We start from the raw sequence: 25,846 nt of genomic DNA, 5'->3' as shown, positions 1-25,846 counted from the left end.
TGTTCTGTTTGGCATTATCTTAATCTTTTTGGGTTATTTTAATGTCAATAATTAGTACAAATATTGTTAGATTAGGATGATAAAGTTTTACTATTTTGTGTTTGAAGTCTTTATTGTTTTGTTGTTATTTTGTTATTTTTGTTTTTTGTATGCTTTAAATTCCTAATATTGTTTTTAAGTGCTCTTCAATACATTTGCTATTTTATAGGATTTGAATACAGAATTTGTTAAGATTTTCATTGTTAAGAAATGGTCAAGTGTTCTTATTTAACAAACTGCTGCCTTATGATTTCACAAATTTTTAATATATTCCTGTATACTCGGTGAATACAGGTAGTCCTCGAGTTACAACTACAACTGAGCCCAAAATTTATGTTGCTAAGTGAATTTTTCCCCATTTAGTGACCTTTCTTGCCACAGTTGTTAAGTGAATTATTGTAATTAAGTTAGTCATATGGTTGTTATATGAATCTGGCTTTCCCATTGACTTTGCTTGTCAAACACGGCACTACAACAAATAGGAACAAGTTGCCAAGCACCTGAATTTTGGTCATATGACTATGGGGATGCTGCAATGGTTGTAAGTTTAAAAAAAGATTATAAGTCACTTTTTTTCCAGCGCTGTTGTAACTTTGAACAGTCACTAAATGAACTGTTGTAAGTCAATGACTTACCTGTATTTCAAGTAAAATTGTGTATTTTTGTATAAAGCTGATTGTTCCTGTTAGTCATGCAAGTTACAAAACAAACATGCTCATTATTATGAAATGAAAACTTTATGGAGCCATTAAATATGACATACTATGAAATCAGAATATTATGGAACTATTTGGGAGAGAGGAATACCCTTATCCTAATACTAGTATAGAATTAGTTTCTTTGGCTTATTCAAATGTAAAACCAACTATTTAGGTAGTTAAGCATATTTAGTAGGGTAGTATGAGTCATTCAGAAATGTTCTTAAAAAAACAACAACACAGAAGTGCTTTTCTTAAGCTATTCTCCAAACTACCAGGGTATTGTGACTTTACTGGCTATGAAAAATCTCATTTAAACTGAATGAATACTATAGATGTGCATTTGTATGAGTTAGTAACGTGAATATACTAATCAAATTAAATTATTTTCAGATGACGGCAAAGCAGTAGATTCTTCATCTGATGATCCCACCCATAACAGCAATCAGAATAATAGCAATTGTTCCTCTCCTTCCCGAATGTCGGATTCAGAATCTCTAAACACTGACAGTAGCCAAGAAGCATCATTGTGTTCTCCAGACAGAGAAATTACCATGACTGTCAATACCAAAATCAGGTTTGGGAAATATTCTAGTATGTTATAAGACTATTTGAAATATTGATAAAATGTTTCTTTGTCCATTTTTTCTATCCTCTGCAATTTTGTATCATCTACAAATTTAATAAACATCCTCTCTACTTCTTCATAATTGTCATGCCATCTAGGATGCTTAATTAGTTTGCTAATCAGAATATTCTGAGGTACTTGTATGGTTTGCTAAAGTCAACGTATATTATGGCTACCTCATTCCTTCAATTCATTAACAAAATAACCCAATCAAAGAAATGCAATAAGATTAATTTGGCAATTTTGTTCTTAAATCTTTACATTGCATTGTTTTCAAGATGGTGTTAGACTTAATTCTATACATTTCTGAAACATCTTTCTAAATCCTAAAGTCAGTTGGATTGAATTTCTGGATATTCTTTTACCTGTTTTTGAAGAAAGGACAACCTTTCTTATCTTCCAGCTATCTTGGCATGTCACCAGTTCACCAGGATTGATTCAACTAAGCATTAACTGGTTCTGCTATCTTGTTTTGAAGATTTGAATTCATTCAGAATAAAGAAATAATCTTTGACAATGTTTCTGTTTATGTAAAGCTTTAGGTTGCCCCTTCATCATGCAATTCACAATTTTCTGGTGTGTCACATTGTTTGTTTGTTAGAAAAGTCTGGAAAGACATTTAATCCCATTATCACCTTAGATAGGTTTTACTGCTCCCCCTTGTCTTGGTTGTCTTTCATTTTTTTTCTTAAAAACTATTGTTCCTTATGCTTACCTTGTGGCATCAGGGACGCTGACATGGTCAAATGAATACATTTTTTTTCCTGTAGTGTCTCCTTGTTTCCATATTTTAGTTTTTAATTTAATTAATTTTAATAAAAATATTAAATGAACTATCAGATGATTTAAAATAAACTCTTGAACAATATTTTAAATTATTACTATAATCAGGTTTTTGATTACACAGTATTTACAATAGTTTATTATATCTTGGTCTGATCACTGTATGAGGTTAAATACAAACTTAGGTAAAATCCATTAAAATCAATTAATTCTGAGTCCAGTTAATTTGTCTCTACAGATTATTAAATCTAGCTTAATGCTGCTTTCTTAAAATGCATTTATCAACTATGGCCATTTTATAAAATAGCTCCTATATTTATGATTGCTTTATTTTACAGGGAAGAAGATGAAAATTCTAACAGTCTTTTACAAAATGGAGAAGTAAATGCTCTGATAGAAGAAAAAATGAACTCTCCAGAAAAAATCACAAATCTATCTGAATTCAGTTTAAATATTGAGGAGAGATTAGCTTTAATAGAGAAAGATGTTGAATTAAACAATGCCACTGATGAGTCTCACAACACGCATCAGATCAACAGGAACATCTGCAAATTAACTGAAGAGGGACTACAATCTAATGTAATGAATCAAATAAAATCAACAGAGATGTCAATTAAGGACTTGATAAATGACCATATGAAAGAAGAAATTGAACAAATGGAAAATGAAAAAAAGTATCCAAATGTGTGCCCTTTAAACAATATCAATGGGCATTCTGAAGACATGCCATGCTCTGCAGGAAAGTCAGACCTAAAGAGAAGTGCCACCATTGATACCGATTCTTCTTCAGAAATGTGTCTTTCAAAAAGTACTGAAGACTTGTCTCCCCAGAGGAGTGGGCCAGTGGTGAAATCCCATAGCATAACTAACATGGAGACCGGTGCTCTAAAAGTCTGTGATATTATAAATGACAGTGGATCCCAGCACCCCAATCCAGCAATAAAATCAGCAGGTATGGCTGCAGATGGAAAAAATATAGTCCGGAGCAAGTCAGCTACTCTTCTGTATGATCAGCCATTACAAGTATTTCCTGGATGTTCATCATCTTCTGATTTAATATCTACAAAAGCAGCAATTAAATTTGATTTGAATCATAATCCTGAAGATACCAATACAGTTAGAGGATTGAATTCTTCACAACCATTCACTACCCCCCAATATAATATACAATATAGCAGCAATATTGTACCCAAAGAGTCTTTGTGGCTCCAGAAACAAAATCCTATAGCCGAACAAAGTTGTTTGTCTTCTCAGCGCTTACCAAGACTGGATAGTACAGAGAGCTGCACTTCCGCAAAACATTCGGCCAACATGAATTTCTCTAACCATAATAACGTTAGAGCTAGTGCTGCCTATAATATGCATCAAAGAATGGGTGGTAGGCATATGGAAATGTGGGCTGTTTCACCAAATGACAGGCATCCTTCTAGTGCAACCCGAAATACTCTCCAGCGACAGAGTAGTGTGTCTTCTACTGCTTCAGTTAATGTTGATTCTGGATCTTCACGCCGTCCTCTGGTTTCTGAGGGGGATTATTTAACGTATAGGGATTTGCATTCAGCGGGAAGAGTCCCGCCAAAATTGTCAGGTCAACAGAGACCTCTTTCTGCAAGAACGTACAGCATGGATGGACCAAATGTACCCCGACCTCAGAGTGCCCGTCCTTCAGCAAATGATATACCAGAGAGAACTATGTCGGTTAGTGACTTCAATTACTCAAGGACTAGTCCGTCTAAAAGAACAAGTCCAAGAGTTAATTCTGAATACTCTCTGATGGATCCTACAGGAAAAAAAGTTCCTCATGACTGGAGGGAACAAGTACTACGGCACATAGAAGCCAAAAAGTTAGAAAAGGTAAGCAGTTTTACTTCCTATTCTTGAATTCAGCCGTCTGCTTTTTATTAAGCTGGTAAAAGCCTGCCATTTTAAGGTATGTGCGCTTGTGGTACAGTTCAAAATTTCAATAACTTGTTTAGTAATAAACTCATGTTCATTACAATAGATAAGTTAGCTTTAGAATTACCCAGCTAGATGTTTTAGTATGGTACATAGTATGCTTTATTTGGAAGGAGGAATTCTAAAATCATCAAGAAAATTATTGCCATAAAATTAATGTTTATCACATCTAAACAGATGAAAATCTAACCATCTTCAGCAGCATGTTTGAAACACGGAGATAATATAATATCCTATTAAAGTGACATGGCTATTACTTCACTGATAATACATTCTTGTATAAATGAAAAGTATCAAATATATACTTACTTCACTGAGGGCTGATTGAAATTTTTCAAATGATTTAATTTTTCTGACATACTAAGGAAAGTGGCAATATACAGGTAATCCTCAATTTATGACCAGCCCCTTACTCGATATTTGAAGTCACAGTGGATTTCCCCAGGGCTACTTACAAACTAAATTCAAAATTCCTGACAGCAGTTACAAAAAGGTCATAAAATCATAAAAACATGGTGACTTACTTAATGACTGGTACAATTTATGACCATAATTTGGGGCTCAATTCTGGTTGAATGTCAAGGTTTACCTATTTCTAGTAACACAGAAACTTGAATCTTAGGATAAATTCAATATAGTACATAATATGCCTAGTTCACATAGAAATTTCATCAAACTGGGTTTGTTTGTTTTTTGTTCTCAGTCTTGACGTAGCCTTACACATACATCAATTATCCATTGATATGTATTGTCCCACTTGTTGCCCTTCCATATTTTTCCAGCCCCTCAATATGCCCTCTCCCCAAATACAAAACTAGCTTTCTGATACAGCAGTAGAGGATTAGAGGAAAACTGCTGATGTGGTAAACTGTTAAATATAAGACTCATTTGGCCTTATGTATGATATTGAAGTCTATTAGCAAGCATGCTTACATAAAAATTCAGTCATCTTTTGACTGTCAGATGTCAAGGATTGGGATTATTTGCTCGATATAAATTTTTTAGTTTTCCTTTAGAAGTGTTTGGTTCTGGCCTATTTCCCTCAAAAGATAGTTGGTTGCTCTAGCTATCTATTTCTTCCAGCTTTGTACATTAGCAGTTTGACATAGAATACTGTGCAAATAAACAGGAAATTTTAAATAAGTCAAAACAGAAGGTTTCCTATCTGGTAAACTATACTCTCAGATATTTTAAAGGAATATGTTCAACAGAAATTACAAGAGATTATTGTAAAAACTTTCATCTAAATATAAATTTAAACATTTCCACTATATATTTAAATGTATTAAAAAGTAGCTAAGTTCACAAGCTTTTTGAGGATTGATGCTACAATTTCTATTAAAGTTAACTTTTCAATTATATAATTACTAAATTTATATGCCACATGACTCTCAGAAATTCTCGGTGGTTTACACTTGTTAAAACATTTAAGAACACACACACACACAGAGAGAGAGAGAGAGAGAGAGAGATGCATGTTCACACATACCAAGACAGAATAGTGATGACAAAGAAAACAAAACCCAAAAGGAAGAAAGGGGCAGTAGTCACCCTTGCTAAAGACTCAGGCAAGTGTGTGTGTGTATTTTCCATACTATGTATACATAGAAATACATTATTGAATATAAACAATTATATTATGTGGCTCATATCTATTGATGTTGGTCTGTTCTGATAGGAATCAACATCCACCTAGTGTGTCTGTAGCAATTATACCTTGGAATGGAGGAATGCTTTTCTTGAATATTTATTTCTAATGTTGGATGTTCAGTACTATTTTCCTTTAAATGCAGATTTGCAGATTGATTTGAACTTTATATATTACTGCTGGGCATACTCTCAGCCAGATGTTTAGTCTGAATTTGACATTTTTATCTACCTATCAAGTCCTTCCCAAGGATCTGGGATTTGGGTGTTGTTTGATGATATTAAAAGTATTGTTGCAAGATATAAGTTGTTCAAAGTAAAAACTGCCTTTTGCAATTGAACGATGGGTATTTTGTCAATGCTGATGTTGTTCAAGTAGTGCTCCATAGCTTTTGGGATTATATCCAAGGTTGCTATTATTACTGGCACTGTCATTGCTTTCCTTTGTCGTTCTACTTCTGTCTGTGATCTTTCTCCAGTTCTTTTTTGTATGTCTGTTGTTGCCGCCTATTTCACTGTCTACTATCAGACTATTTTGCCTGTTACTGACAATTTTTAAGTCTTGGATGTTATGTGGCAGGGGTGTATGCATTTGAGTTTTAAAATCCCAGACCACTTTAGCTTCTTCATTTTCTATGACATTTTCTGTTTTGTCATCCCACCAATTCTTGCTTCCAGGCAAATGGTTTTTCTTTCAGATCTTCCAATATACTATTGTTGTTATTTTGTCATGTCATGGTTTGTAAATGTATATGGAGATTCTCAGTATTAATTTGTACTCAATCTGTGCAGCAGCTTCTTGCAGCAGCTAAGTGGGTCTGTTGTTTCTTCAGCGTCTTTGCAGAGGCAGTACTTGCCCTTTATTGCTGTCTTTTCAATTCTGGCTTTATATGCATTTGTTTTTAATGTCTTGTGCAACCCTAATTAGCTCCTCTGTCTCTTTCTGCAACTTCATGCTCTTAGCTATTACCAAACCTTATTGTTATCTGCTTTTCCTGCTATTTTTTTTACTAATAATGCCTTGCCATGTCTCTTTTCTAGTCTTCATTTGGTCTTTCTTTCGACCAGTTTGGTCTCTCCAGTATTCAGTAAACCTTCCTCATATAGTAGGTTCAGCACATCTTCTTCACTGCCCTTCAGATATTCTTCCAGTGCCCCTTTTTCTTCTTCAGCTGCCTGGTATACTTGCAGCATTCCACACCTACCTATTTTCCTTGGTAGGTGGAGTCTTATCAACATCACTGCATGGATGAAGGTCATGATTCATTATCATCATTTTTTCCGGTCTTCCCATCCACAGTTTTTAGTTCTGTATGAGTCCAGTCCACTATTCCAGCTATGTATCTAATTATTGGAATTGCCAAGTGTAAATACCTTGGTGGTATTTCCTCCACTGAGTTTAGATTAAGATCTTCTTCTTCCTGTTCTATATTCACTTTTAATTTTTTTTTGTTGAAGGTTAGAAGTGCTTCTAATCTTCACTGTGCTTGATATTGTCAGCTTGAAGAATGCCAGGATCCTTGAAGGATGCTATGTTTAGTGATCATCTTCATCCAGACTCTTGATGTTATTTCCAAAAGGAATTTTTATTTCTTCAGTTTTCATTACTTTCCCCCTATTGATCCTCACTTAATGATGACAACAGGGAGTCCTGGGACTGCTGTTGTTAAGCTATGCAGTCTTATGATTTCGTGCTTTACAACTGCATTGCTTTGCAACAAAAATTCTGGTCCCAGTTACTAACATTAACCAAGGACTACTTGTAATATAACTCAAGGTGGAAAACATACCTAATATTCTTGTATTCTGTTTTCCTCACAACAAACTTGTTGAGAAGGTTGGGCTGAGAGAGAGAGTAACTGTCATCCAGTATAAGTAAAATACACAAATAGTGTTCCACACAGTGTGGAAACTGGAACTTTAAAAAAAACTTGCTTTAATTTTAATTAGTTAATAGTATGTTTGAGGAACATGAGACTTCCTTAGACTGCCATTAAATTTTTGTGAATTTTATGAATTTTTGCTAGAAAGTCTATCAGCTTTAGATTTGAATGGCAATAGCAAATTTCTTTTCCTCTGTCCCTCCACAGAATTTTGAGAAATGATGGATACTTTCTCTTCCTCTTATGTACGATATCATGTTTAATTTATGCCTATCTCCGCTTGAATTACAAAAGTATTTTCACTGTGTAGTCTATGTTAGTTTTCTGCCTCAGCGGTATCTTTATTAGAAGAGGGAAAGCAAGAAAAAAAATTGAATAAAAAAACACAGAATGGGCCACATTAAGAATGTTCTGAGGGTCTAGAGAAAAATTTGGATTGTCTTGAATGTTATATTAGTTTAAAATGCTCAAACTGTTTCTAAGTTGTATATCATAGGGCATAAAGAGAAGTTAAAACAATCCCCTATTCTTTTTTATATATATTTTTACTTTAAAGCCACAAAAATAGGATGGTACTTAAGGCTGAGTGCTGTTGCCTAGCCTACAAAAAGATTGACATTAGGATTAAAAAATGTTTTAAAAAAATGTTTTAGGAAATAATGGAACTGAATTAAAACAATTAATTGTAATACAGTCTGGCACAAACTATTTTGAGCGCAGCAGGAAACAAGCAAAACAATTTATATTACTTCAATAAAACTCATACACAACAACCAGTAAAAAAACAAACAAAGACATTTCTTATGGCTATAGATTTGGGAGAAGTTTCTTCTTAATATATCTAAATATATTTAACGGTTTTGTTTTGGGAACTAGGCCGTAACCAATAAGAAGCAATAACCATGCAAAATGACTTCATAGTAGCTCATGATAAACTATGATGCTGAAATAAATATAATATATCTTTATGGGCAAAGTTTTTGTAGTCAAAGTAATCTCTTGTAATCAAAGTAATCTCTCCACTATGGTGTTCAAGCCAGTACATTTAGAAACATTGACATCCCTGAAGGTATTTAAATTTCCTAGAGCTATCTTTACAATCTCAAGATGCATTAAAACATTGTACTTTGTTAGAGACAGGCTTGGTTTTCTTTCATGCTAGAGCTTAATACCAATTCTTCAGTCTTTGTCTAACGTTGTCTTTTCTAGGTTGTCTCTTGTTCCATTAGTTCTTAGAGATCAGTCTGAGTAAACCTAGTTTTAAAGGATGATTAACAAGCTTCCTTCTGTAGGAATTTTTCTGGAGCTGCTTTGTTCATTAGGTTTTGATAATACTGAAAATATTGTTAAATAGCACTTGGGGATATTGATCTTCAATTTAAAATTTGTGTGGTTTTTTCAGAATGGATTGATGCCGACCTCTCATCTATTTCAGTGCTGAAATTCCATTGGGTTTTCACTTTGACATATTTGTTGTTTTTCAGATTTTTATCTTGCCTTGTTATTGCTGTAGTGCTGTACTGTTTGGGTGATACAAAAATGTCCCCTTTCATCAATTTATACATACTTAGGGAGATGGGTCAGTGAAATATTTGAACCATTTGCTGTTTTATTGTTTGGTCTGTGAAAGAGAACTTAAACCCATTTTTAAACACACACATTTTGTTGATTTGTGTGTCTTTTGTGGAACTTGTTAACACAAATTTTCTGAAATTAAATGTTGAGCCATGTCTCCTCTCAGTGCCATTAGAATGAGGAGGGCTGTAAATACTATTAGATGAGGAGGGCTGTAAATTATATGCCTTGGAAAGGAAAGATTCATTTATTCGCCAGTCCATCCATCATTATTCATAGAACTCCACTAAATTTCCCCTTTAATGTTATATTCCATACTGAAATCTGAAAGCTTTTCTAGAAGTAATAAATTAAATTCTTGCTGTGCCTCTCAGTCAAACTTTTTATTTCTCATATTGCCTTCTGGGGAACAAACATGAAAATATGCAGCCCATCTTAGTTCTATAATGCTTAAATCCATTCATCCAGATCAGTGGTGGGATTTTTTTTTACTACCGGTTCTGTAGGTGTGGCTTGGTAGGCATGGCAGGGGAAGGATACTGTAAAATCCCCAGTCAGAGGTGATATTTCCGGTTCTCCGAACTACTCAAAATTTCTGCTACCGGTTCTCCAGAACTGGTCAGAATCTGCTGAATACCAACTCTAATCCAGATGGTAATACTTAAAACCAGACTTTATATACTGGGTGCCAAGGACTTGTTCTGGATACCAAATTTCATGTGGTATCAGGCCTTTAAAATGAACCTGTCCATTTTGCTATAATTCTTTCAATACTTGAAGGATTTTGATTTTTACCAGTGTATCACAAATAAAAAACCTGAACCTGAATCATCTCTTTGGGATGCCCCACAGAAGGATTACTGCTCTCCTTCCATACTTTCCATCCATACAATCCTTGCCACCTACCAAAAAGCCAGATCTTTTGAAAAGCTGGTGTAGGGGGGCTTTCTCTTGATTTCCTGATGAGAGGGTGTTTCACAATTTAGAGCAGTCATGGAAAAGGCACACTTTCAAGGTCTAACTAGATGGCAAGATTTCAGGAAGAGGACCTGGAACATGCCCCTACTCTATCTGGTCTCGTGGGATGGGCAGATAGCGGGAGGCAGTCCTGGCAAATGAATGGCAGTATACTGTGCTTTGTGTGGTGATTATGTCAGACAGCATGTTCGGTTATATTGTGAAAATCACATGGCATGTAACCAAGATTTTGTATTCACAGCGGGACGGTTCTTTGTTTGCATGTTTCTAACATGATATGCAATCTGTGTGTCTGCACTGACTTTGTGTATAACAGGCCTTGTGATTTATGCATGCTGCAGTAATCTCTGTTATCTGTCCCCTCTTTATTCAGAGCATGCTGTCATGGTCCTTTAATTCCAATTATGCTCCAGTTAGCAACTTTTACTGTGGCAGCTCTAGGGATCTGCATGGCAGCCAGGGCAATATTGCTTTGAGTGTTGCAGACGGAAGAAGTTCTGGTGTTCCAGTTCTTCGTGTGAGTACATTCCTAACAAAGTACTTGTTAAAAGGAAATTGGAAGTGACTTGCAATTGAATGTTTGCAATTGGTGAAATATTTACTATGTTTATTCATTACTGTAATGATTTTAAAAGGTAAGGATTTAAGAATAATGCATGAATCCACCTGTCCCCTTAATATTACTGCATTTCCTGCCCTGAGCCAAACAGCAGATCATCTTCTGATTTTAAAAATATTCATTGGCATATTTTAGTCTGTGCTTATATATGGAATGAGTTTGTTGCATTGGAAGATGACTTAAAAGATTTTGATGAAATACAAACATACAGGGAATCCTCAGGTTATGGCAGTAATTGAGCCTGGAATTTCCATCATGAAGTAATGCAGTCATAAGGCATGATGTTACATGACCACATTGTTTAGTAGTGATAATGTCAGTTGCCACTGTTAACCAAATCCCACCCAGTCATTATGATACACCCTGACTCAAGCCATTCCCAGCTTTGCCCCAGTCCCAGATTTCAGTAAGATAAGGAGCTGCTTCCTGTTCAACTACCGATACCTGCCTATCTCTGCCCTTTTGGCTACCCTGTGTACCAATGATCTTGCCACCCTTCAGCTAATCTTCTCTTATCTTATTCCTCCCACTGTTGGCAAGGTGCACCTGCCTAATCCTTTGTAAGGCAGCTGCCTTCTGCCTAAGGTCGATGTGTCCTTGTCCAAGTTGCAAGTTTGTAAGCCTTCTTGTGAACTTTTCAAATTGGACAACAGCATTAACAGCCTTAGGAAGAAGGCCTGACCTGGCTTGCAACTGCCTTGCAAAGGGCCCAGACACACCTTGTGAAGGTTAGCCAGAGGCAGCAGAGACATGGTAGCAGGAATGGCAGAAGCAGTGAAGTGCAGGGCAGCTAAAGAGCAGAGATGAGAGAGGATATGGGTGGGAGAATTGAAGTTACCTATCATCATCAGTACACCCAAATTTTGATCACATGACAACAAGGGCACTGAAATAACTGTAACTTATAGGACCAGGTATAGCTACCATTTGTTCAGTACCATTATGATTTTAAACATAAATAGATAGCCTCTTGCTTTGAATTACTTAAATTATTCAATTCTGAATTATGAGAAGGTTGGTTTGGGGGGGTGGAAATTTCAAAACATAAATGTTTTTATGCAAATAAATATATTTCTTTACCTATTCATGTTTAGAAGTACTAACAGGATTAATTTATAAATTTATTTATTCACAGATTAAAGTATATACAGGTGAAACTCTAAAAATTAGAATATCATGCAAAAGTTCATTTATTTCAATACAGGGAAAGCAAGATAGTTCAAGCCATGATATGTCATAATAGAGATGATTATGGCTTACTGCTCATGAAAACCCCAAATCCACAATCTCAGAAAAATAGAATATTGTGAAAAGGTTCAATATTCTAGGCTCAAAGTGTCCCACTCTAATCAGCTAATTAAGCCATAACACCTGCATGTTTACCTGGGCCTTTAAATGGTCTCTCAGTCTGGTTCAGTAGGAATCATGGGAAAGACTGCTGACCTGACAGTTGTGCAGAAAACCATCATTGACTCCCTCCATAAGGAGGGAAAGATTCAAAAGGTAATTGCAAAAGAAGTTGGATGTTCCCAAAGTGCTGTATCAAAGCACATTAATAGAAAGTTATGTGGAAGGGAAAAGTGTGGAAGAAAAAGGTGCACAAGCAGCAGGGATGACCGCAGCCTGGAGAAGAGTGTCAGGAAAAGGCCATTCAAAAGTATTGGGGACTTTCACAAGGAATGGACTAAGGCTGGAGTCAGTGCATCAAGAGCCATCACACACAGACGGATCCTGGACATGGGCTTCAAATGTCATATTCCTCTTGTCAAGCCGCTCCTGAACAACAAACAACGTCAGAAGCATTGTTTGGGCTAAAGAAAAACAGAACTGGTCTGTTGCTCAGTGGTCCAAAGTCCTCTTTTCTGATGAGAGCAACTTTTGCATCTCATTTGGAAACCAAGGACCCAGAGTCTGGAGGAAGAATGGAGAGGCACACACTGCAAGATGCTTGAAGTCTAGTGTGAAGTTTCCACATTCTGTGTTGATTTGGGGAGCCATGTCATCTGCTGGTGTTGGTCCACTGTGCTTCATTAAGTCCAGGTCAACGCAGCCATCTACCGGGAGATTTTGGAGCACTTCATGCTTCCTTCCGCAAACGAGCTTTATGGGGATGCTGACTTCATTTTCCAGCAGGACTTGGCACCTGCCCACACTGCCAGAAGCACCCAAACCTGGTTCAATGACCGTGGGATTACTATGCTTGATTGGCCAGCAAACTCGCCTGACCTGAACCCCATAGAGAATCTATGGGGCATTGCCAAGAGAAAGATGAGAGACATGAGACCGAACAATGCAGAAGAGCTGAAGGCCGCTATTGAAGCATCCTGGTCTTCCATAATACCTCAGCAGTGCCACAGGCTGATAGTTTCCATGCCACGCCACATTGAGGCAGTAATTGCTGCAAAAGAGGCCCAAACCAAGTACTGAGTACATATGCATGCTTATACTTTTCAGAGGTCCGATATTGTTCTATGTACAATCCTTGTTTTATTGATTGCATGTAATGTTCTAATTTTCTGAGATTGTGGATTTGGGGTTTTCATGAGCTGTAAGCCATAATCATCTCAATTATGGCAAATCATGGCTTGAACTATCTTGCTTTGCATGTAATGAGTCTATCTCATATATTAGTTTCACCTTTTAAGTTGCATTACTGAAATAAATGAACTTTTGCACGATATTCTAATTTTTTGAGTTTCACCTGTATAATAAAGATTTTGCTATCTTTCATTTTTTTTTTTTGATAAATGGATATTCTCATCTATACCACATCTTTACAAGATTCCTTTAAATCTGCTCTTGGTAGTTGGGAACACTCTGGATCAGATCTTCAGCCCATATAACAAAGAAGTTATGTTACATGAATAGAAGTTTTCTTGTAATATTGGATATATTCTAGCATGAGTAAAGTTGAACCTACTATCCTGTCATGTGCTCATCTGATTGATGTAATCAGATTTGTTCATCTTATTGATCAGATATGAATGTGACTATCTTTTATGCTTCCTTTCTTCCATGAGTAGTTTATTTTCAAGTCTGGATTGCTTCTCCATGCACAGCACTTTTAAAAATGTGGTCTTTTGAATAAAAAAACAAATCCAGTTCTCACTCTAGTCCTCCATCACATTGACTTCTGATTTCTATCAGTATATTTTTTCTTTCTTCCATTTTTGGCACCAATATAATTTTTAGACACACTATGGTGCTACGTAAATGTCCATATTCACTTGCATCATGTCCACGTCTATAGTTTCTTTCATTTTTTCATCTTTTTTTTTTAGCTGTCTAATTCAAGGGTGAAACCATGAACGTCTTTAATAAAACCATATTTTTCCTGTGTAGCTTTTGTCTTTAATTTTATTTCCTATATTGCTTCCCTGAGTAAAATACATGTGATAGATCCAACAGTTCAGGGACTTTCTTTTTATTTTAAACTAAAGCACCAATTGCAGCAGTCACTGAACAGTATGTCCAGTTATCCAAAGTCATGCTATATTTCAGTTCTTAGCAGAAAATAAATAGCAAAGCTGCTATTAAGAGGTACACTTACCAACTAAATGACATAATTTGTAAGGCAATATACAGGAACACAAACTTACGAACAGCATGAAAAAGGGTTAACTTGCTTTGGTATATTACAGAAATGTTTACATGCTTTTATTTGTAATTTTCAGCATCCCCAAACAGCTAATCTAGTAGAGGAGGATGTATTCATTTCTGGACAGCAGAATTATTCAACTGCAACACTTGGTCTGAAAGAGGCTGTTCCAGATACCATTAAAAAACTTCCTGTGCAGGTAATAAACTACAATTCATTAATCATATGTGACTGTAATGTAGTGATAGCAATTAGTATTGTTTAAATTTTAATTTTACATATATGACCTTTAGGCTCATGTGCTTTACCTTCATCTCTTCCTTTGCTGTTGCTGCCAGTAGTAGATTGAAAGTTTGTTCCTCTTTTTTCAGTAAAATGTAAAATTATTATCTTTGTAGGAACAAAGTAGATACTCAATGCCCATGAGGACTAACGAATAATAATAATTAATAATAGCTGCCTATCATGTGACCTTGGGCAAGATTTGATAGATGGATAAAAATGCCAAATCCAGTCTCAAAATCTGATGGCTGACGTGAGACGAACCATAATAATAACCATCAAACAAAAACATCTGCCTATCTCAGATTTTTTGTGAAGGACTTGTCAGGTGGATAAGAATGCCAAGCGTAGTCAAAATATCTGGCTGACTCGGAATAACAAGAGCAACAACAACAACAACAATAACAACAATAATAATAGTAATAAGTCATCCTTGGACATTAGCACCTAATCTCTTATCAGTACTGGTATATCCATGGTATGCATTAACTCCCTGCTTCCCCTTATTTACCTAATCATTAAAGTAATTCAAATTTTAAACAACCTTGTGAACTGGTTAAAGATTTCATTCTAATTATGACTACAGTGATGTCATAAGAAATAGAAAAAACAGACTGGTAGTCAAAAGTAGGACCAGAAGCAATGAAACATTAGACTGCTTTTATGCTAGCTGGGGAAAGTGACCCACCTGTAAAAAGGACAGAGCCAGTGTAGGTTAATGCCAAAGGATTTGCAGGAGCTGATCTGAGGAAGAAGAGACACTGTTTTAAAAAGAAAAGTATATGACCATAGCACTCTTGCCATTCTTCATCTACAGTGGAGGCTTAGTGCTATTCAGATATTTATCAATTGATAAAGGAAACAGGAGGAATGGGCAGACTTGACATATTCTTTTGGTTTGTGGGCAGCCACAGCGAATTTAAATCAGAGCAATCAGAGCAAAGCCTATCTCAGTGCAAAGAAAATTAATTGCAGTTTATATTTTTGTGATAAGTTGTACATTGATGAAAACCCTGCTGCCATATTGCACCAGCTATAGGTAATAACACTTTTAAGGACATTAGCATTGAGCTAAATATCAGAGCTAGATGATGAGCCCAAGCAGCATTGTATGAGATATAAACTGATATGGAAGAAGTGGAGTGACAGCCAGCTAGTGTTCCTGGAAATGCTGGCTGAAAAGAATGAAGTCAAGAATTGGAAAAGGAAAAGGTCAAGAAAAAACTAATAGCATAGAAAATTTACATAACAAAAAATTGATGAAAAATATGGGTCCACCAACACTAAAGTGAGTAATATAATCAATGAGGGAACTTTTTATTTAGTTATTATTGGATTTGTATTGCACATTTATTATTTAACTCGAGCATAAGGGGGGTTGGGTTGACTGATCGTCCTAAAGCAGGGGTGTCAAACTCGATTTTATTGAGGGCCATACCAGGGTTATGTTTCACCTTGGGAGGGGGCTGGGGGGGGCTTGGCCAGCTTGACATCACTTGTGTCAGGGGTGCCTGTGGTGGCCTGAGCACTGCTAGCAAAAATGGGTTCCTGAGTTCCATTTTCAGCCATGACAGCCTCCTGAAACCCTCAGCCAGCGCAAATGGAGCTCAGAAGGGCTTCATGTGGCCCTCCTGAACTCCATTTCCGCTGGCAGAGGAACCACAGGCCGGTCCTTCACTGCTACCAAGGTGACCTCACAGGCCAGATATAAGCACTTTGCGGGCCGACCTAAAGCACCCCTGGCCTGAAGTCATCCAGCTGGCTTTCATACCTACGGTGGAACTAGAACTCACACTTCTATTACAAGATATTGTACGCATAGACTTTTATCCAAATGCAAAGTCTTCACTATAAATCAAGTTTATTCCTCAGTGGATTTAGAGAGATATTTGAGGTAATCAGACCAATAATATCAGGTCCAACAAAATCCAATCAAGATTTATCTTTATTTGCTTTTATCCAATGGACAAAATCTACCCTAATAGATTTATCTGGAGAGATTCTAGGGTGTGGTTACCATGAATCTCTTTCTCCCTTCCCCATCCAGCTTTCTCTTCTAACATCTGTCATGTAAAAATTCAGTACTTTTGTAATAACCCATTGAATTAAGATCAGTAAGAATTCAATTTAATCAATTGGAATTTGTTATGTTACTATATATATATCTTTTTAGAAGTTGATAGAAGTAACCCCATGTATCTAGATAATGTTGTACTGCAATTTCTAGCATTTATCCATTAAATCTGTAGCAGTCCATAGCTGAGGCTGCTTAGAATGCTCAACTTCCACATATATTCCATCTCATTGAAAAGCCTGAAAACATTTACAAATTTTTGAGCTTGTTGACTTTGTACCAAGATTGTGGTTACATCCCTGGTTTAGAGGAATTTGGTTTTATTCTTTCAAGTCCCTTCACCAGCTTTAAACTTTCTGCTTTCTTGGTACTGTTTGTATTAATTTAGAGTAGTTTTTGTCAACATTGCTTATTCAACCAGACCTTCTATTAAAAAGTGTGCTAGGAGTTTATAATTAGGTAGTTGTCTCCTCATTTTCTTTGGAAATGAATCATATATGAGAGATAAGGAACCATGAAATACATTAGCATATTCTCAAATGTTTTATAAGTCATGTTAGAGTTTGATTGTCAGTAAGAACAATTCCAAATGAAAGTGAATAGATTTGCTATTTAGAAGTCATAAAGAAATTATATATTATTATGTTCTATCGTGTGTTAAAAATACAATGTTTGTTTTTGTGCATGCATGTTTGTATGTATAAATAGAATAGCTAAGTAAATCAAAATATATTTTTGCTGGTGTAAATATTAAGAGATGTTTCATTTATTCAGATACCTTTGATGAATGGGCAGATGGGTCATCCCTCAAGACCTCAGGCAAACTATAGTCAGATCCACCATGCTGGACCCCAAACATCCGTGGCAAGACATCCTTCCAGAGAGCAATTGATTGATTATCTGATGCTTAAAGTTGCCCATCAGCCTCCCTATAGTCAGCCCCAAGGTCCAACCAGACAATGCCATGAGGTATCAAAACAAGAGGCAAGGGAGACATTTCTATTTTACGGATCAGTTAATTGATTGTGGATTTCATTCCCATAACTAAGCACTGAAAATTATATTTAACTGCAATTCTGTTTTTCTGATTTCTTTCAATGTAGCCTCTTTCGGGCTTACAAAAATGATAATGGCTTTATTATCACGGTACCATTTTACTTTCATAGACATTACTTAGGAATGCTGTCAAAATTTTAGATACATTTTATTTATTTTAAAGAGCTAACTTGATTTAAATGTTCCCTTCAGTGTAGTTTACAAACGCAATATAAACAATACCTCTAAAATAATCAACTATAAAAATAATAATATCCCTAACATATTCAAGATAATTGAGTTGATTATCTTTATTTTCAGTCTTGAATATGTAAGTAACCTGCTTTTAAATATGTTTTATACTTTAGATTCGAGTAAGAATTGAAAAAGATCCAGAACTTGGATTTAGTATATCAGGAGGAATTGGGGGTAGAGGAAATCCCTTCAGACCAGATGATGATGTAAGTATCAATTAAAAATATTTTCTTTAAACGAATGTTTATCCTTTATCCATTGAGGCAGTGTTTACCATTTGAAAAAATGGAAAATACAAATATTACAAATATACTGATGAATTTGTACATCAGTGTTGAATATTTTGCTTGCCAATGCTTTTTTCATGCATTCTTTATACATTGTTTATAAATCTTTCATAAAAATCCTAAAACTGTATATAATTAAACATCATTTTATACCATATTCTAAATCAGGAGTACTTTCTATAAATCTGTTTCTTTTCTGTTTTCTTAACTGGTGAGTTGTAAGTCTTCACATACACACCATATCTTGAGTCTGTAGGCGTGTACTGGTTGGTTGGCTTGTTTCTTTAGCTTATTTACCATTCAGTTTCTGAAGGTTTGTGGGGTAACAGGTAGTAATATGGTTAAACTATTGCAATCTGTTTAATTTCCTTAAAGAATTGTTTAAAAGCTACAGTTAATAGTGTGACAGTTAAGCTGCTACTTATTATGTGCACTTATTTTTTATTAACCTTTTATAACACAAACTTTTCAGAATGTCTTCAAATTGTCAGGATTGAAATACTTAAATGATGTTTGTTCATTTACATAATCTTTTGATAAAAACAATTATCTTCACCATAAAAATAAGTAAAAAATAACCATAACATAAACATAGTTTGTAATAGAAAATAATTTTAACTGTACAGTAACAGTCAAATGTTATAAAATTAATTCACTGTAATCTTCAAAGAAAGAGTTTATATGAGTTTCTTTCAACTGTAATAATCAGAAAATTCTGCTTCAAGAAGATATTTATTTTAAAATAAGCCTTCTTTCATAGTATGGTAAATCATGCTATTAAAACTAAGGGGGCTTTGTAGATGGAAGGCTTCCTATATCTCTCAACCATTTGTTTAACTGCTGTTTGAAGACACAACCATGGTGAACGAAAGAATAGTAGTTCTGATCGGTCAGACTTGTGGCTATCACAGCACCCCCACAGTCACATGACTGATATTTCTAACCTTCCCTGCTAGGTTCCCCAGAAAAAACAATGGGGAACCAAGCAGGGAAGATTGCAAGTCATTGGCATAAGTCTTTCCCACCTTCTCCAATATTTTGCAATACTTTATGGCTCTCTAAATAAACAAATTTAACTGTAGAATCTGTTACATTATTGAAAAGACTTAGCAGTCTATTGGAACCTATAGAAGCCAGCTAACCAAAATCTATGCCAAAGTGATTCCTGTAAATTAGAGGTGTCAAACTCAAGGAATCCCATTTTGTCCAGCAGAGTGCTGCAGAAGCCTTCCGTCCCATCTCTCCCCTGCCCCCACCGGCCTGCGGAGAACTATAATGTGGATCTGACATTCAAATAAATCCAGTTTGACACTCTTGCTGTAGGTTGATAAACCTAGTAGTACAGCTCCACCCTTTTCAGAATCCATGAGATCAATTACCAATGTAATTAATGATCACTGCTTAGTGGTGGGATTCAAAATTTTTTACTACCAGTTCTGTGGGCATGGCTTGGTGGATGTGGCAGGGGAAGGATACTGTAAAATCTCCAGTCAGAGATAGTATTTGGCAGTTCTCCGAACTACTCAAAATTTCCACTACCGGTTCTCCAAAACTAGTCAGAACCTGCTGAATAACTCTAGCTCTGACCAATAAGGCTTTTCATTTGGCTTCAGCACACTACAGTTACCCCTGGCAGTTGATAAATAGCCAATTCCTTCTCCATAGTTTTGGAGTGGAAGAATTATATTACTTAAAACTGAGGGGAGGGTTGGGAATGTTTGGAAGTTTTATGATAGCTTCCTGATCAGGAGCTTTGCCAAGAAGTAAAAGTTTTATGCAGTAGAAAAGATTTGAAATACCAACCATTGCCACTGAAGATGTGGTACTGACTGATATGGTCTAATATTGTAATATTAAGCTGGGCTCACTTCAATTTTTTATTTTCATTACTACCTAGTTAACACATATTTTGTATCAGAGGCAAGTATAAATGTAATATTATTCAGAGATTGGGCTGCAGAAATGCCACATATCCACTAACTGTCCTTCTTATACTCATACCTTCCCTGCACATGTTAGTGGTTAATGGCTTTAATAACATGCATGAGTTTTAAATTTGAAACAATTTATGTTCAAAATAATATAGCCAGTTGAACTCTGCCGCTACTGTTAATACCTATCCAGTATAAATATTATGTTTATTATAAGATGAATACCACTTTGTTTTTGTTATCTTGAAGGGTATTTTTGTGACTAGAGTACAGCCTGAAGGACCTGCATCAAAATTATTACAGCCAGGAGATAAAATTATTCAGGTAATGTAATTTAAAGTATTCATCAGTTATTTTCAACAGTGTTTCAAAAGTGTACTTTTCAAGATTCTCTCATTTTTCTGAGTTTTACACATTTGCCCCTTCTGTAGATAATTAGGAAAAAAAGTCTATTAAGATACTGTCTCTTTTCTCTGTCACATATTGTAAACCATCCTGGAAAAAAATCTGAAGGCTGTTGAAAAAATCTGAAGAAATTATTAAAAATGAATAATTGTATATAAAGCTTTGATTCCAAATAAAAGGGCGAAAGAATTATCATTTTGAGTCTTATTGCAAAATAGTACAGTATTTAGTAAAGTTTCTAGAAAAAATGTTTCAATTAACAATTTAACATTTCAGGATTTGGTAGTTTATAGTCTTAGCTGTAATGATGACAATGATTTTGTTAATATCAGTTCCTAGAGGTAGGAGATAGTGGCTGTGACTGTATGTTGAACATATGAACATGTTTGCTCTTTCGTATTCCTCCTCCATTGACATGTTATTGGAACAACAACAAGAAAGTTTTCTGAAAATTATAAATCAGAATTTCATTTGAATGATGTTAAAAAAAATAAGGTTCAAAAATAAACTTTAAAAACTTATGGAAAATATTTGCTTTTCATTTATTAATGTTTTTGTTTCTTTCCAGGCTAATGGATATAGTTTCATCAGTATTGATCATGGACAAGCTGTATCTTTGCTAAAGACTTTTCAGAACACAGTGGAACTTACTATTGTTCGAGAGCTTTCTTAAATACTGTGGAGAAAGAGGAAATTCTGTTTAATTTTTGAAGGACTTGTGGAAAACATGATATTTTGACTATTTTTGTATGCAAAACTTTTAAAACTATGTACAGTAATAAAATAATGAATTTGTGGTTATGGGGAAAAACCACTGTAAAGAATTTAAATGAAGCAGTTATGGAAATGCATATGGTAATTAGAGCTAAATTGTTTTAAGACAGTGTAGCAATCAAGGATCACTCCTCCAAGAACAAACCTGTGGTATATTTTGTACAGATGGTAGGTTTATTTTGTGGATAATTCATATACATTACAGAACTTTGTGTACAAGGAGCCTCCATTGTAGTCAGTGGACAGATGGCAGGGCTTTCTGTCCTATAGCAGTTTTGTTGCCTTTAATTTTTCATTTATTTTTAGAATCTTTGCTGAAACCACTTCAGTAGATATTGGTAAAGTATTTTAAAAGTTGGCTTTGCAATGTGCTTATTGTATAGATGAATTGGTAGTGGATTGATTGGATTAAATTAAAAGGCTAGGTAAAAGTATGAAATAAAAAGAAGGGGAAAGGAACAATGCGAGAATCTATATGTACCAATTGAAAAAAATGCAATAAAACATGTTTTTTTTTAAGCAGAGTGAATAAATATACTTCTGGAAGTTCTATAGGATTGGCTCATATCAAATCCATTGCCTGTCATATTCTTATGTGTAATTTAGTTTTGAGTGTTTTTAATCACACATTTAAAAAATAATAATTATGCGATGGAGTTGTACTGAAAAAATAGTCTCATTACAAAAATTCCTGGTTTTATATAAAAGGATGATTTTCTTCTGCCTTGTATGAAATGCTCCATATTCAAATTATTTATACATTTTTGAAAAGAAGCTGAAATGGCTAGTTTTTGATGTGTTGCCTGTAATGTATGATGATGCATAGACACAATAATGCATAGAATTTTAACATGTGCATGTTCTGAATAGAAAAGCTGTGGTCTTTTTAAGGAGACTTATGATACTGAGCCATAATGAAGATTGGGCTGCCCCAGAATAAATGATTCAGAAAGAACTCTTGATTTTTGTTGGCCTTCAATCATCTTGTGAGACTAAATGGAAGTAATACTATGGAGCTATAACCAAAGCCAGGTTATGGGACGCTGTTGCACAGCAATAGAAGATTGATCCCTATTGTAAAGGGACAGGTATTTTGGGCTCACCAACTTGTATGATTTTCTTCAAAGGGCTGTTCCTACAGGTGACATTAAATATGAACTCGACACTTCAGAGTCATTAAAGGATTTCTAACTAATGTAAGAGTGATTTATTACAAGCTGCCTTTTGTTTATTATTACTTGCATAAAACATTGAATTATAACTTTATGACAAATGTTTATGTTCTTTATGTTCATGATGTAACAGAGATAATATTGCCTAATTCACAATTTAATAAGTAATACATAGTTATTATGGCCCACAGAAAAGTGCCATAGAAGACAGTAACTGTTTTTCAAAGTGAACGATTAACCCATCATTGGAAAAATATTCATTTAATTAAATTTTCATAGAAATCAATAGTTTTAAAAAGAAATTTAGCAAAGTACCAATCTGTTAAAGATTTTGCAAAAGCATAGTTGAATGGAAAATGCACATTGTTAGCTCTCAGTAGTTTTTGAATACCTAAACTCAAATGATAATGCACTTCGCTTACCAACTGAATATTGTAATACATATATTTCTTAATTTTAATTGAAATCCTTGAACCACTCTTTGTACATTAACTTTATTTGATTTTATTAAAATTTTCATAGGCATTGTTTTTTTTTATATTAGCAGAAATGTGCTGTATTTTGGTAAAATCCACATTTTCTGTGTGCTGTTAATCTTTAAAAAAATAGCTACATGGTGACAAGCTTTACAATTTGTTCAGTGACTCATATTCATATTCATTGCTTTTAACTATGAAATTCAGTCTTTTAATAAAAAGAATATAAAGAAACAAAATCATAATTATGTGAAAGATAAGTTTCAAAACTATGGATTCAATTTTATCTTTGCAATACAATACCTAAGAATGAAGTATGTCCCAAAATATTGCATTTTGTATGAAATGAGAAATATTCCTTAAACTAAATTAGAAATTCATTTGAATATTTTTTTATTAAAAACATTGCCAAAATGTTCACTGTTTAAAGTAACAGTGCAAGAAAAAAAACGGTGCTTATTGTTTGTTTGCAAGGAAATAAAATTCTGTTTAAAGTTATTTTGTGGGGGGAAAAACATTGTCAGAGTGTATGTTTGAGGAAAGATTGTTGAAAAAGAAGCTCACCGAAAGAGGAAAACGTTTTTTAAAGCCATGGATTTCTAATGTTTCTCATTTTATCAAAATATATCTGGAAATTTGATGGAATAGATACAGAATGGATCATGTTATCAATTCGTGTTTTTTTTGTAACAGTTCTTTAAAGAATCAGTTCAAGTGAAATTTTTGGAAAAACTCCCACATATTTATTGTGTAAATATTTTTTTTTACTATTTTTGACTGGAGTTTAAAAATGTGTACATACTTGAACACATCTGTGAACACAATCATAGCAATAAGGGACACACAGAACCAAGCCTTTATCATTAATTTGCTGTGTACTACTTTTTAAAATAACTATTCCCTTGTCAGCAGCTCTGTAATGTTTTTATTGATCAGCATTTATTCAGCATTCCAGTTTTTTTGTATATAATTAAATTGTTTCTGGAGTAACATGAGAAGAATAGATAATAAATTAACGCTCTTTAAGTTTATGTGTACTTTATTGGTTTCAGTTTACATCAGTCTTAATTTTTACAAATTGTTGAAACTTACCCCCTTGAATTAAAAAAACAACTCTTTATAATTTATTTGAATTAAATAGAATGTATGAACAAATCATTCTATACTGATTTTATATTTGATACTGATTGCTATTCCTGAAGGAAGGTAGGTTAAGCAGGTAGATAGACAGACTGACTCTCAAATGAAATTCACAGCCATTTATCAATGGCAACAATTTAGAGGATGCTTTTCCAGGTCTTTCAATTATGCTTTGTGGGAGCTCTATTTGCACAATTATTAACACAAATCCAACACTAATTACTAATGAGAAATGTTGCAAGCCAAACAAGCAGTTCATTTTGAAAATATGAGTGCATTTAAAATACAGTTAAAACTAGTCCAGGGCTTTTTGCTTCCTTAAAACCATTGCCCATTTTACACCCAGAAGCCAGTGTTCAAAAAACTATTGGGGGAGGGGACTTGTTTTCATCCCGAGCTAGACTGACCCAGAAGGAAATGTCCAAAATTTGAGGGGAGTGGGTCTCCTATATTTGCCACACTTAGGGATCTGAAACCATCTCCCAAGTTAGTTGAATCTACCAGAGGAAAGCTTGCTGAGGATCCATGCCTTTCTCAGTATTTTCCCCTTTCCCCGTTATTCTGAGAGCCGTGAAAATGAATTGAACTGATAAAAGCATGAGTTCATTCTGTGTGAGGAAAATGTGTGATTTGTGAGAATAAATCTATTGACCTCACCCCATTCCTAAGAGGTCTGTAAGGGGCGTGCGTAAGTGCACAATCGTGCCTGTCCTATTGTTTTTATTTGATTTGTCAAATAAATCGCTTACAATAAGTATAAACCTGAGTAAGAATACAGGAAATAGGTGCGAATAAATGGGGACAATAAGACAGGGACGGTAGGTACGATTGTGCACTTATGCACGCCCCTTACAGTCCTCTTAGGAATGGGGTGAGGTCAATAGTGGATAGTTTGAGGTTTATTTGTGCCCATTTCCTGCATTCTTACTCATGTTTATACTTATACCTATTACCTTGTAAGCGACTGACAAATCAAATAAACTCAATTAGCATGAAAGCTCTGGAATCATATCAAGAGGTCTTTCCGCCCAACCCTCGTTTAATCCCCTCATTTATCTGCCATCACATTGAGCAGCCGTGGTAGCTGTGGACCCCCAAACGTTTAACCCTTCTCAAGAGTTGACCGTACTATGACTCTGCAGCTGGCGCAGGAGCCTCAGCCCTAGGACGCGCTTTTTAAAACGGGTCTAATCTGCGTACAACCTAACAACGCAAATAATATTCTTTACTGCCGTGAAGCATAGTGCCCTACATGAGAAACCCACCTGTAGAAGACGCCTGCACTACTTAAGGATATTTTCGTCTCATAATTATATAAAACATGTTTCATATGAGACAAATATGTTTAAATAGCGCTTAAGTATGAGGCTTTAAAAATTTAGGAGTACTGTCATTAGGTTTGCAAAATACTGTAGGTCGTCATATCCTGCAACCACCACCGCGTTCCCACGTGCATTAACCAGTGAATTTGCTTTATGCGGCGTTTTCGGAGAACTTTGTCCCAGCTTGAGGATAGATTGGATTTCGCATTGTGTCTTTTTTTCTTTTTCTTTTTGTATTTGGGATACTTTGACCATAGAGCTGTCCTCTCCAACTTGTCCCTTTTCAGAC

At 35.0% G+C, this 25,846-nt stretch overlaps 1 protein-coding gene across 4 annotated transcripts in view; it reads left to right on the top strand.

Annotated features, from left to right (window-relative positions):
- The window catches only part of ERBIN (erbb2 interacting protein), an 88,668-nt gene extending 64,547 nt beyond the window's left edge, over positions 1-24,121 (top strand). The window contains exons 20-27 of one of the 4 annotated variants that reach the window (XM_026717369.2): positions 1,131-1,314; positions 2,487-4,002; positions 10,561-10,704; positions 14,481-14,603; positions 17,535-17,729; positions 18,164-18,256; positions 20,518-20,592; positions 21,242-24,121. In XM_026717369.2, the coding sequence (XP_026573154.1) occupies positions 1,131-1,314; positions 2,487-4,002; positions 10,561-10,704; positions 14,481-14,603; positions 17,535-17,729; positions 18,164-18,256; positions 20,518-20,592; positions 21,242-21,346 (2,435 nt within the window). In that variant the 3' untranslated portion in view covers positions 21,347-24,121. Of the gene's footprint in view, positions 1-1,130; positions 1,315-2,486; positions 4,003-10,560; positions 10,705-14,480; positions 14,604-17,534; positions 17,745-18,163; positions 18,257-20,517; positions 20,593-21,241 lie in introns of all 4 variants that reach the window. The other 3 variants (XM_026717360.2, XM_087927227.1, XM_026717377.2) reach the window with 3 other exon arrangements.
- Positions 24,122-25,846: the final 1,725 nt, after the last annotated feature.

Source organism: Pseudonaja textilis, chromosome 2 (genome assembly GCF_049901715.1).
Source record: "Pseudonaja textilis isolate UNSWEBS1 chromosome 2, rPseTex1.2, whole genome shotgun sequence".
Taxonomy (NCBI): Eukaryota; Metazoa; Chordata; class Lepidosauria; order Squamata; family Elapidae; genus Pseudonaja; species Pseudonaja textilis.
Note: the sequence above shows the minus strand (reverse complement) of the source record. Positions and strands in the feature narration are given on the sequence as shown.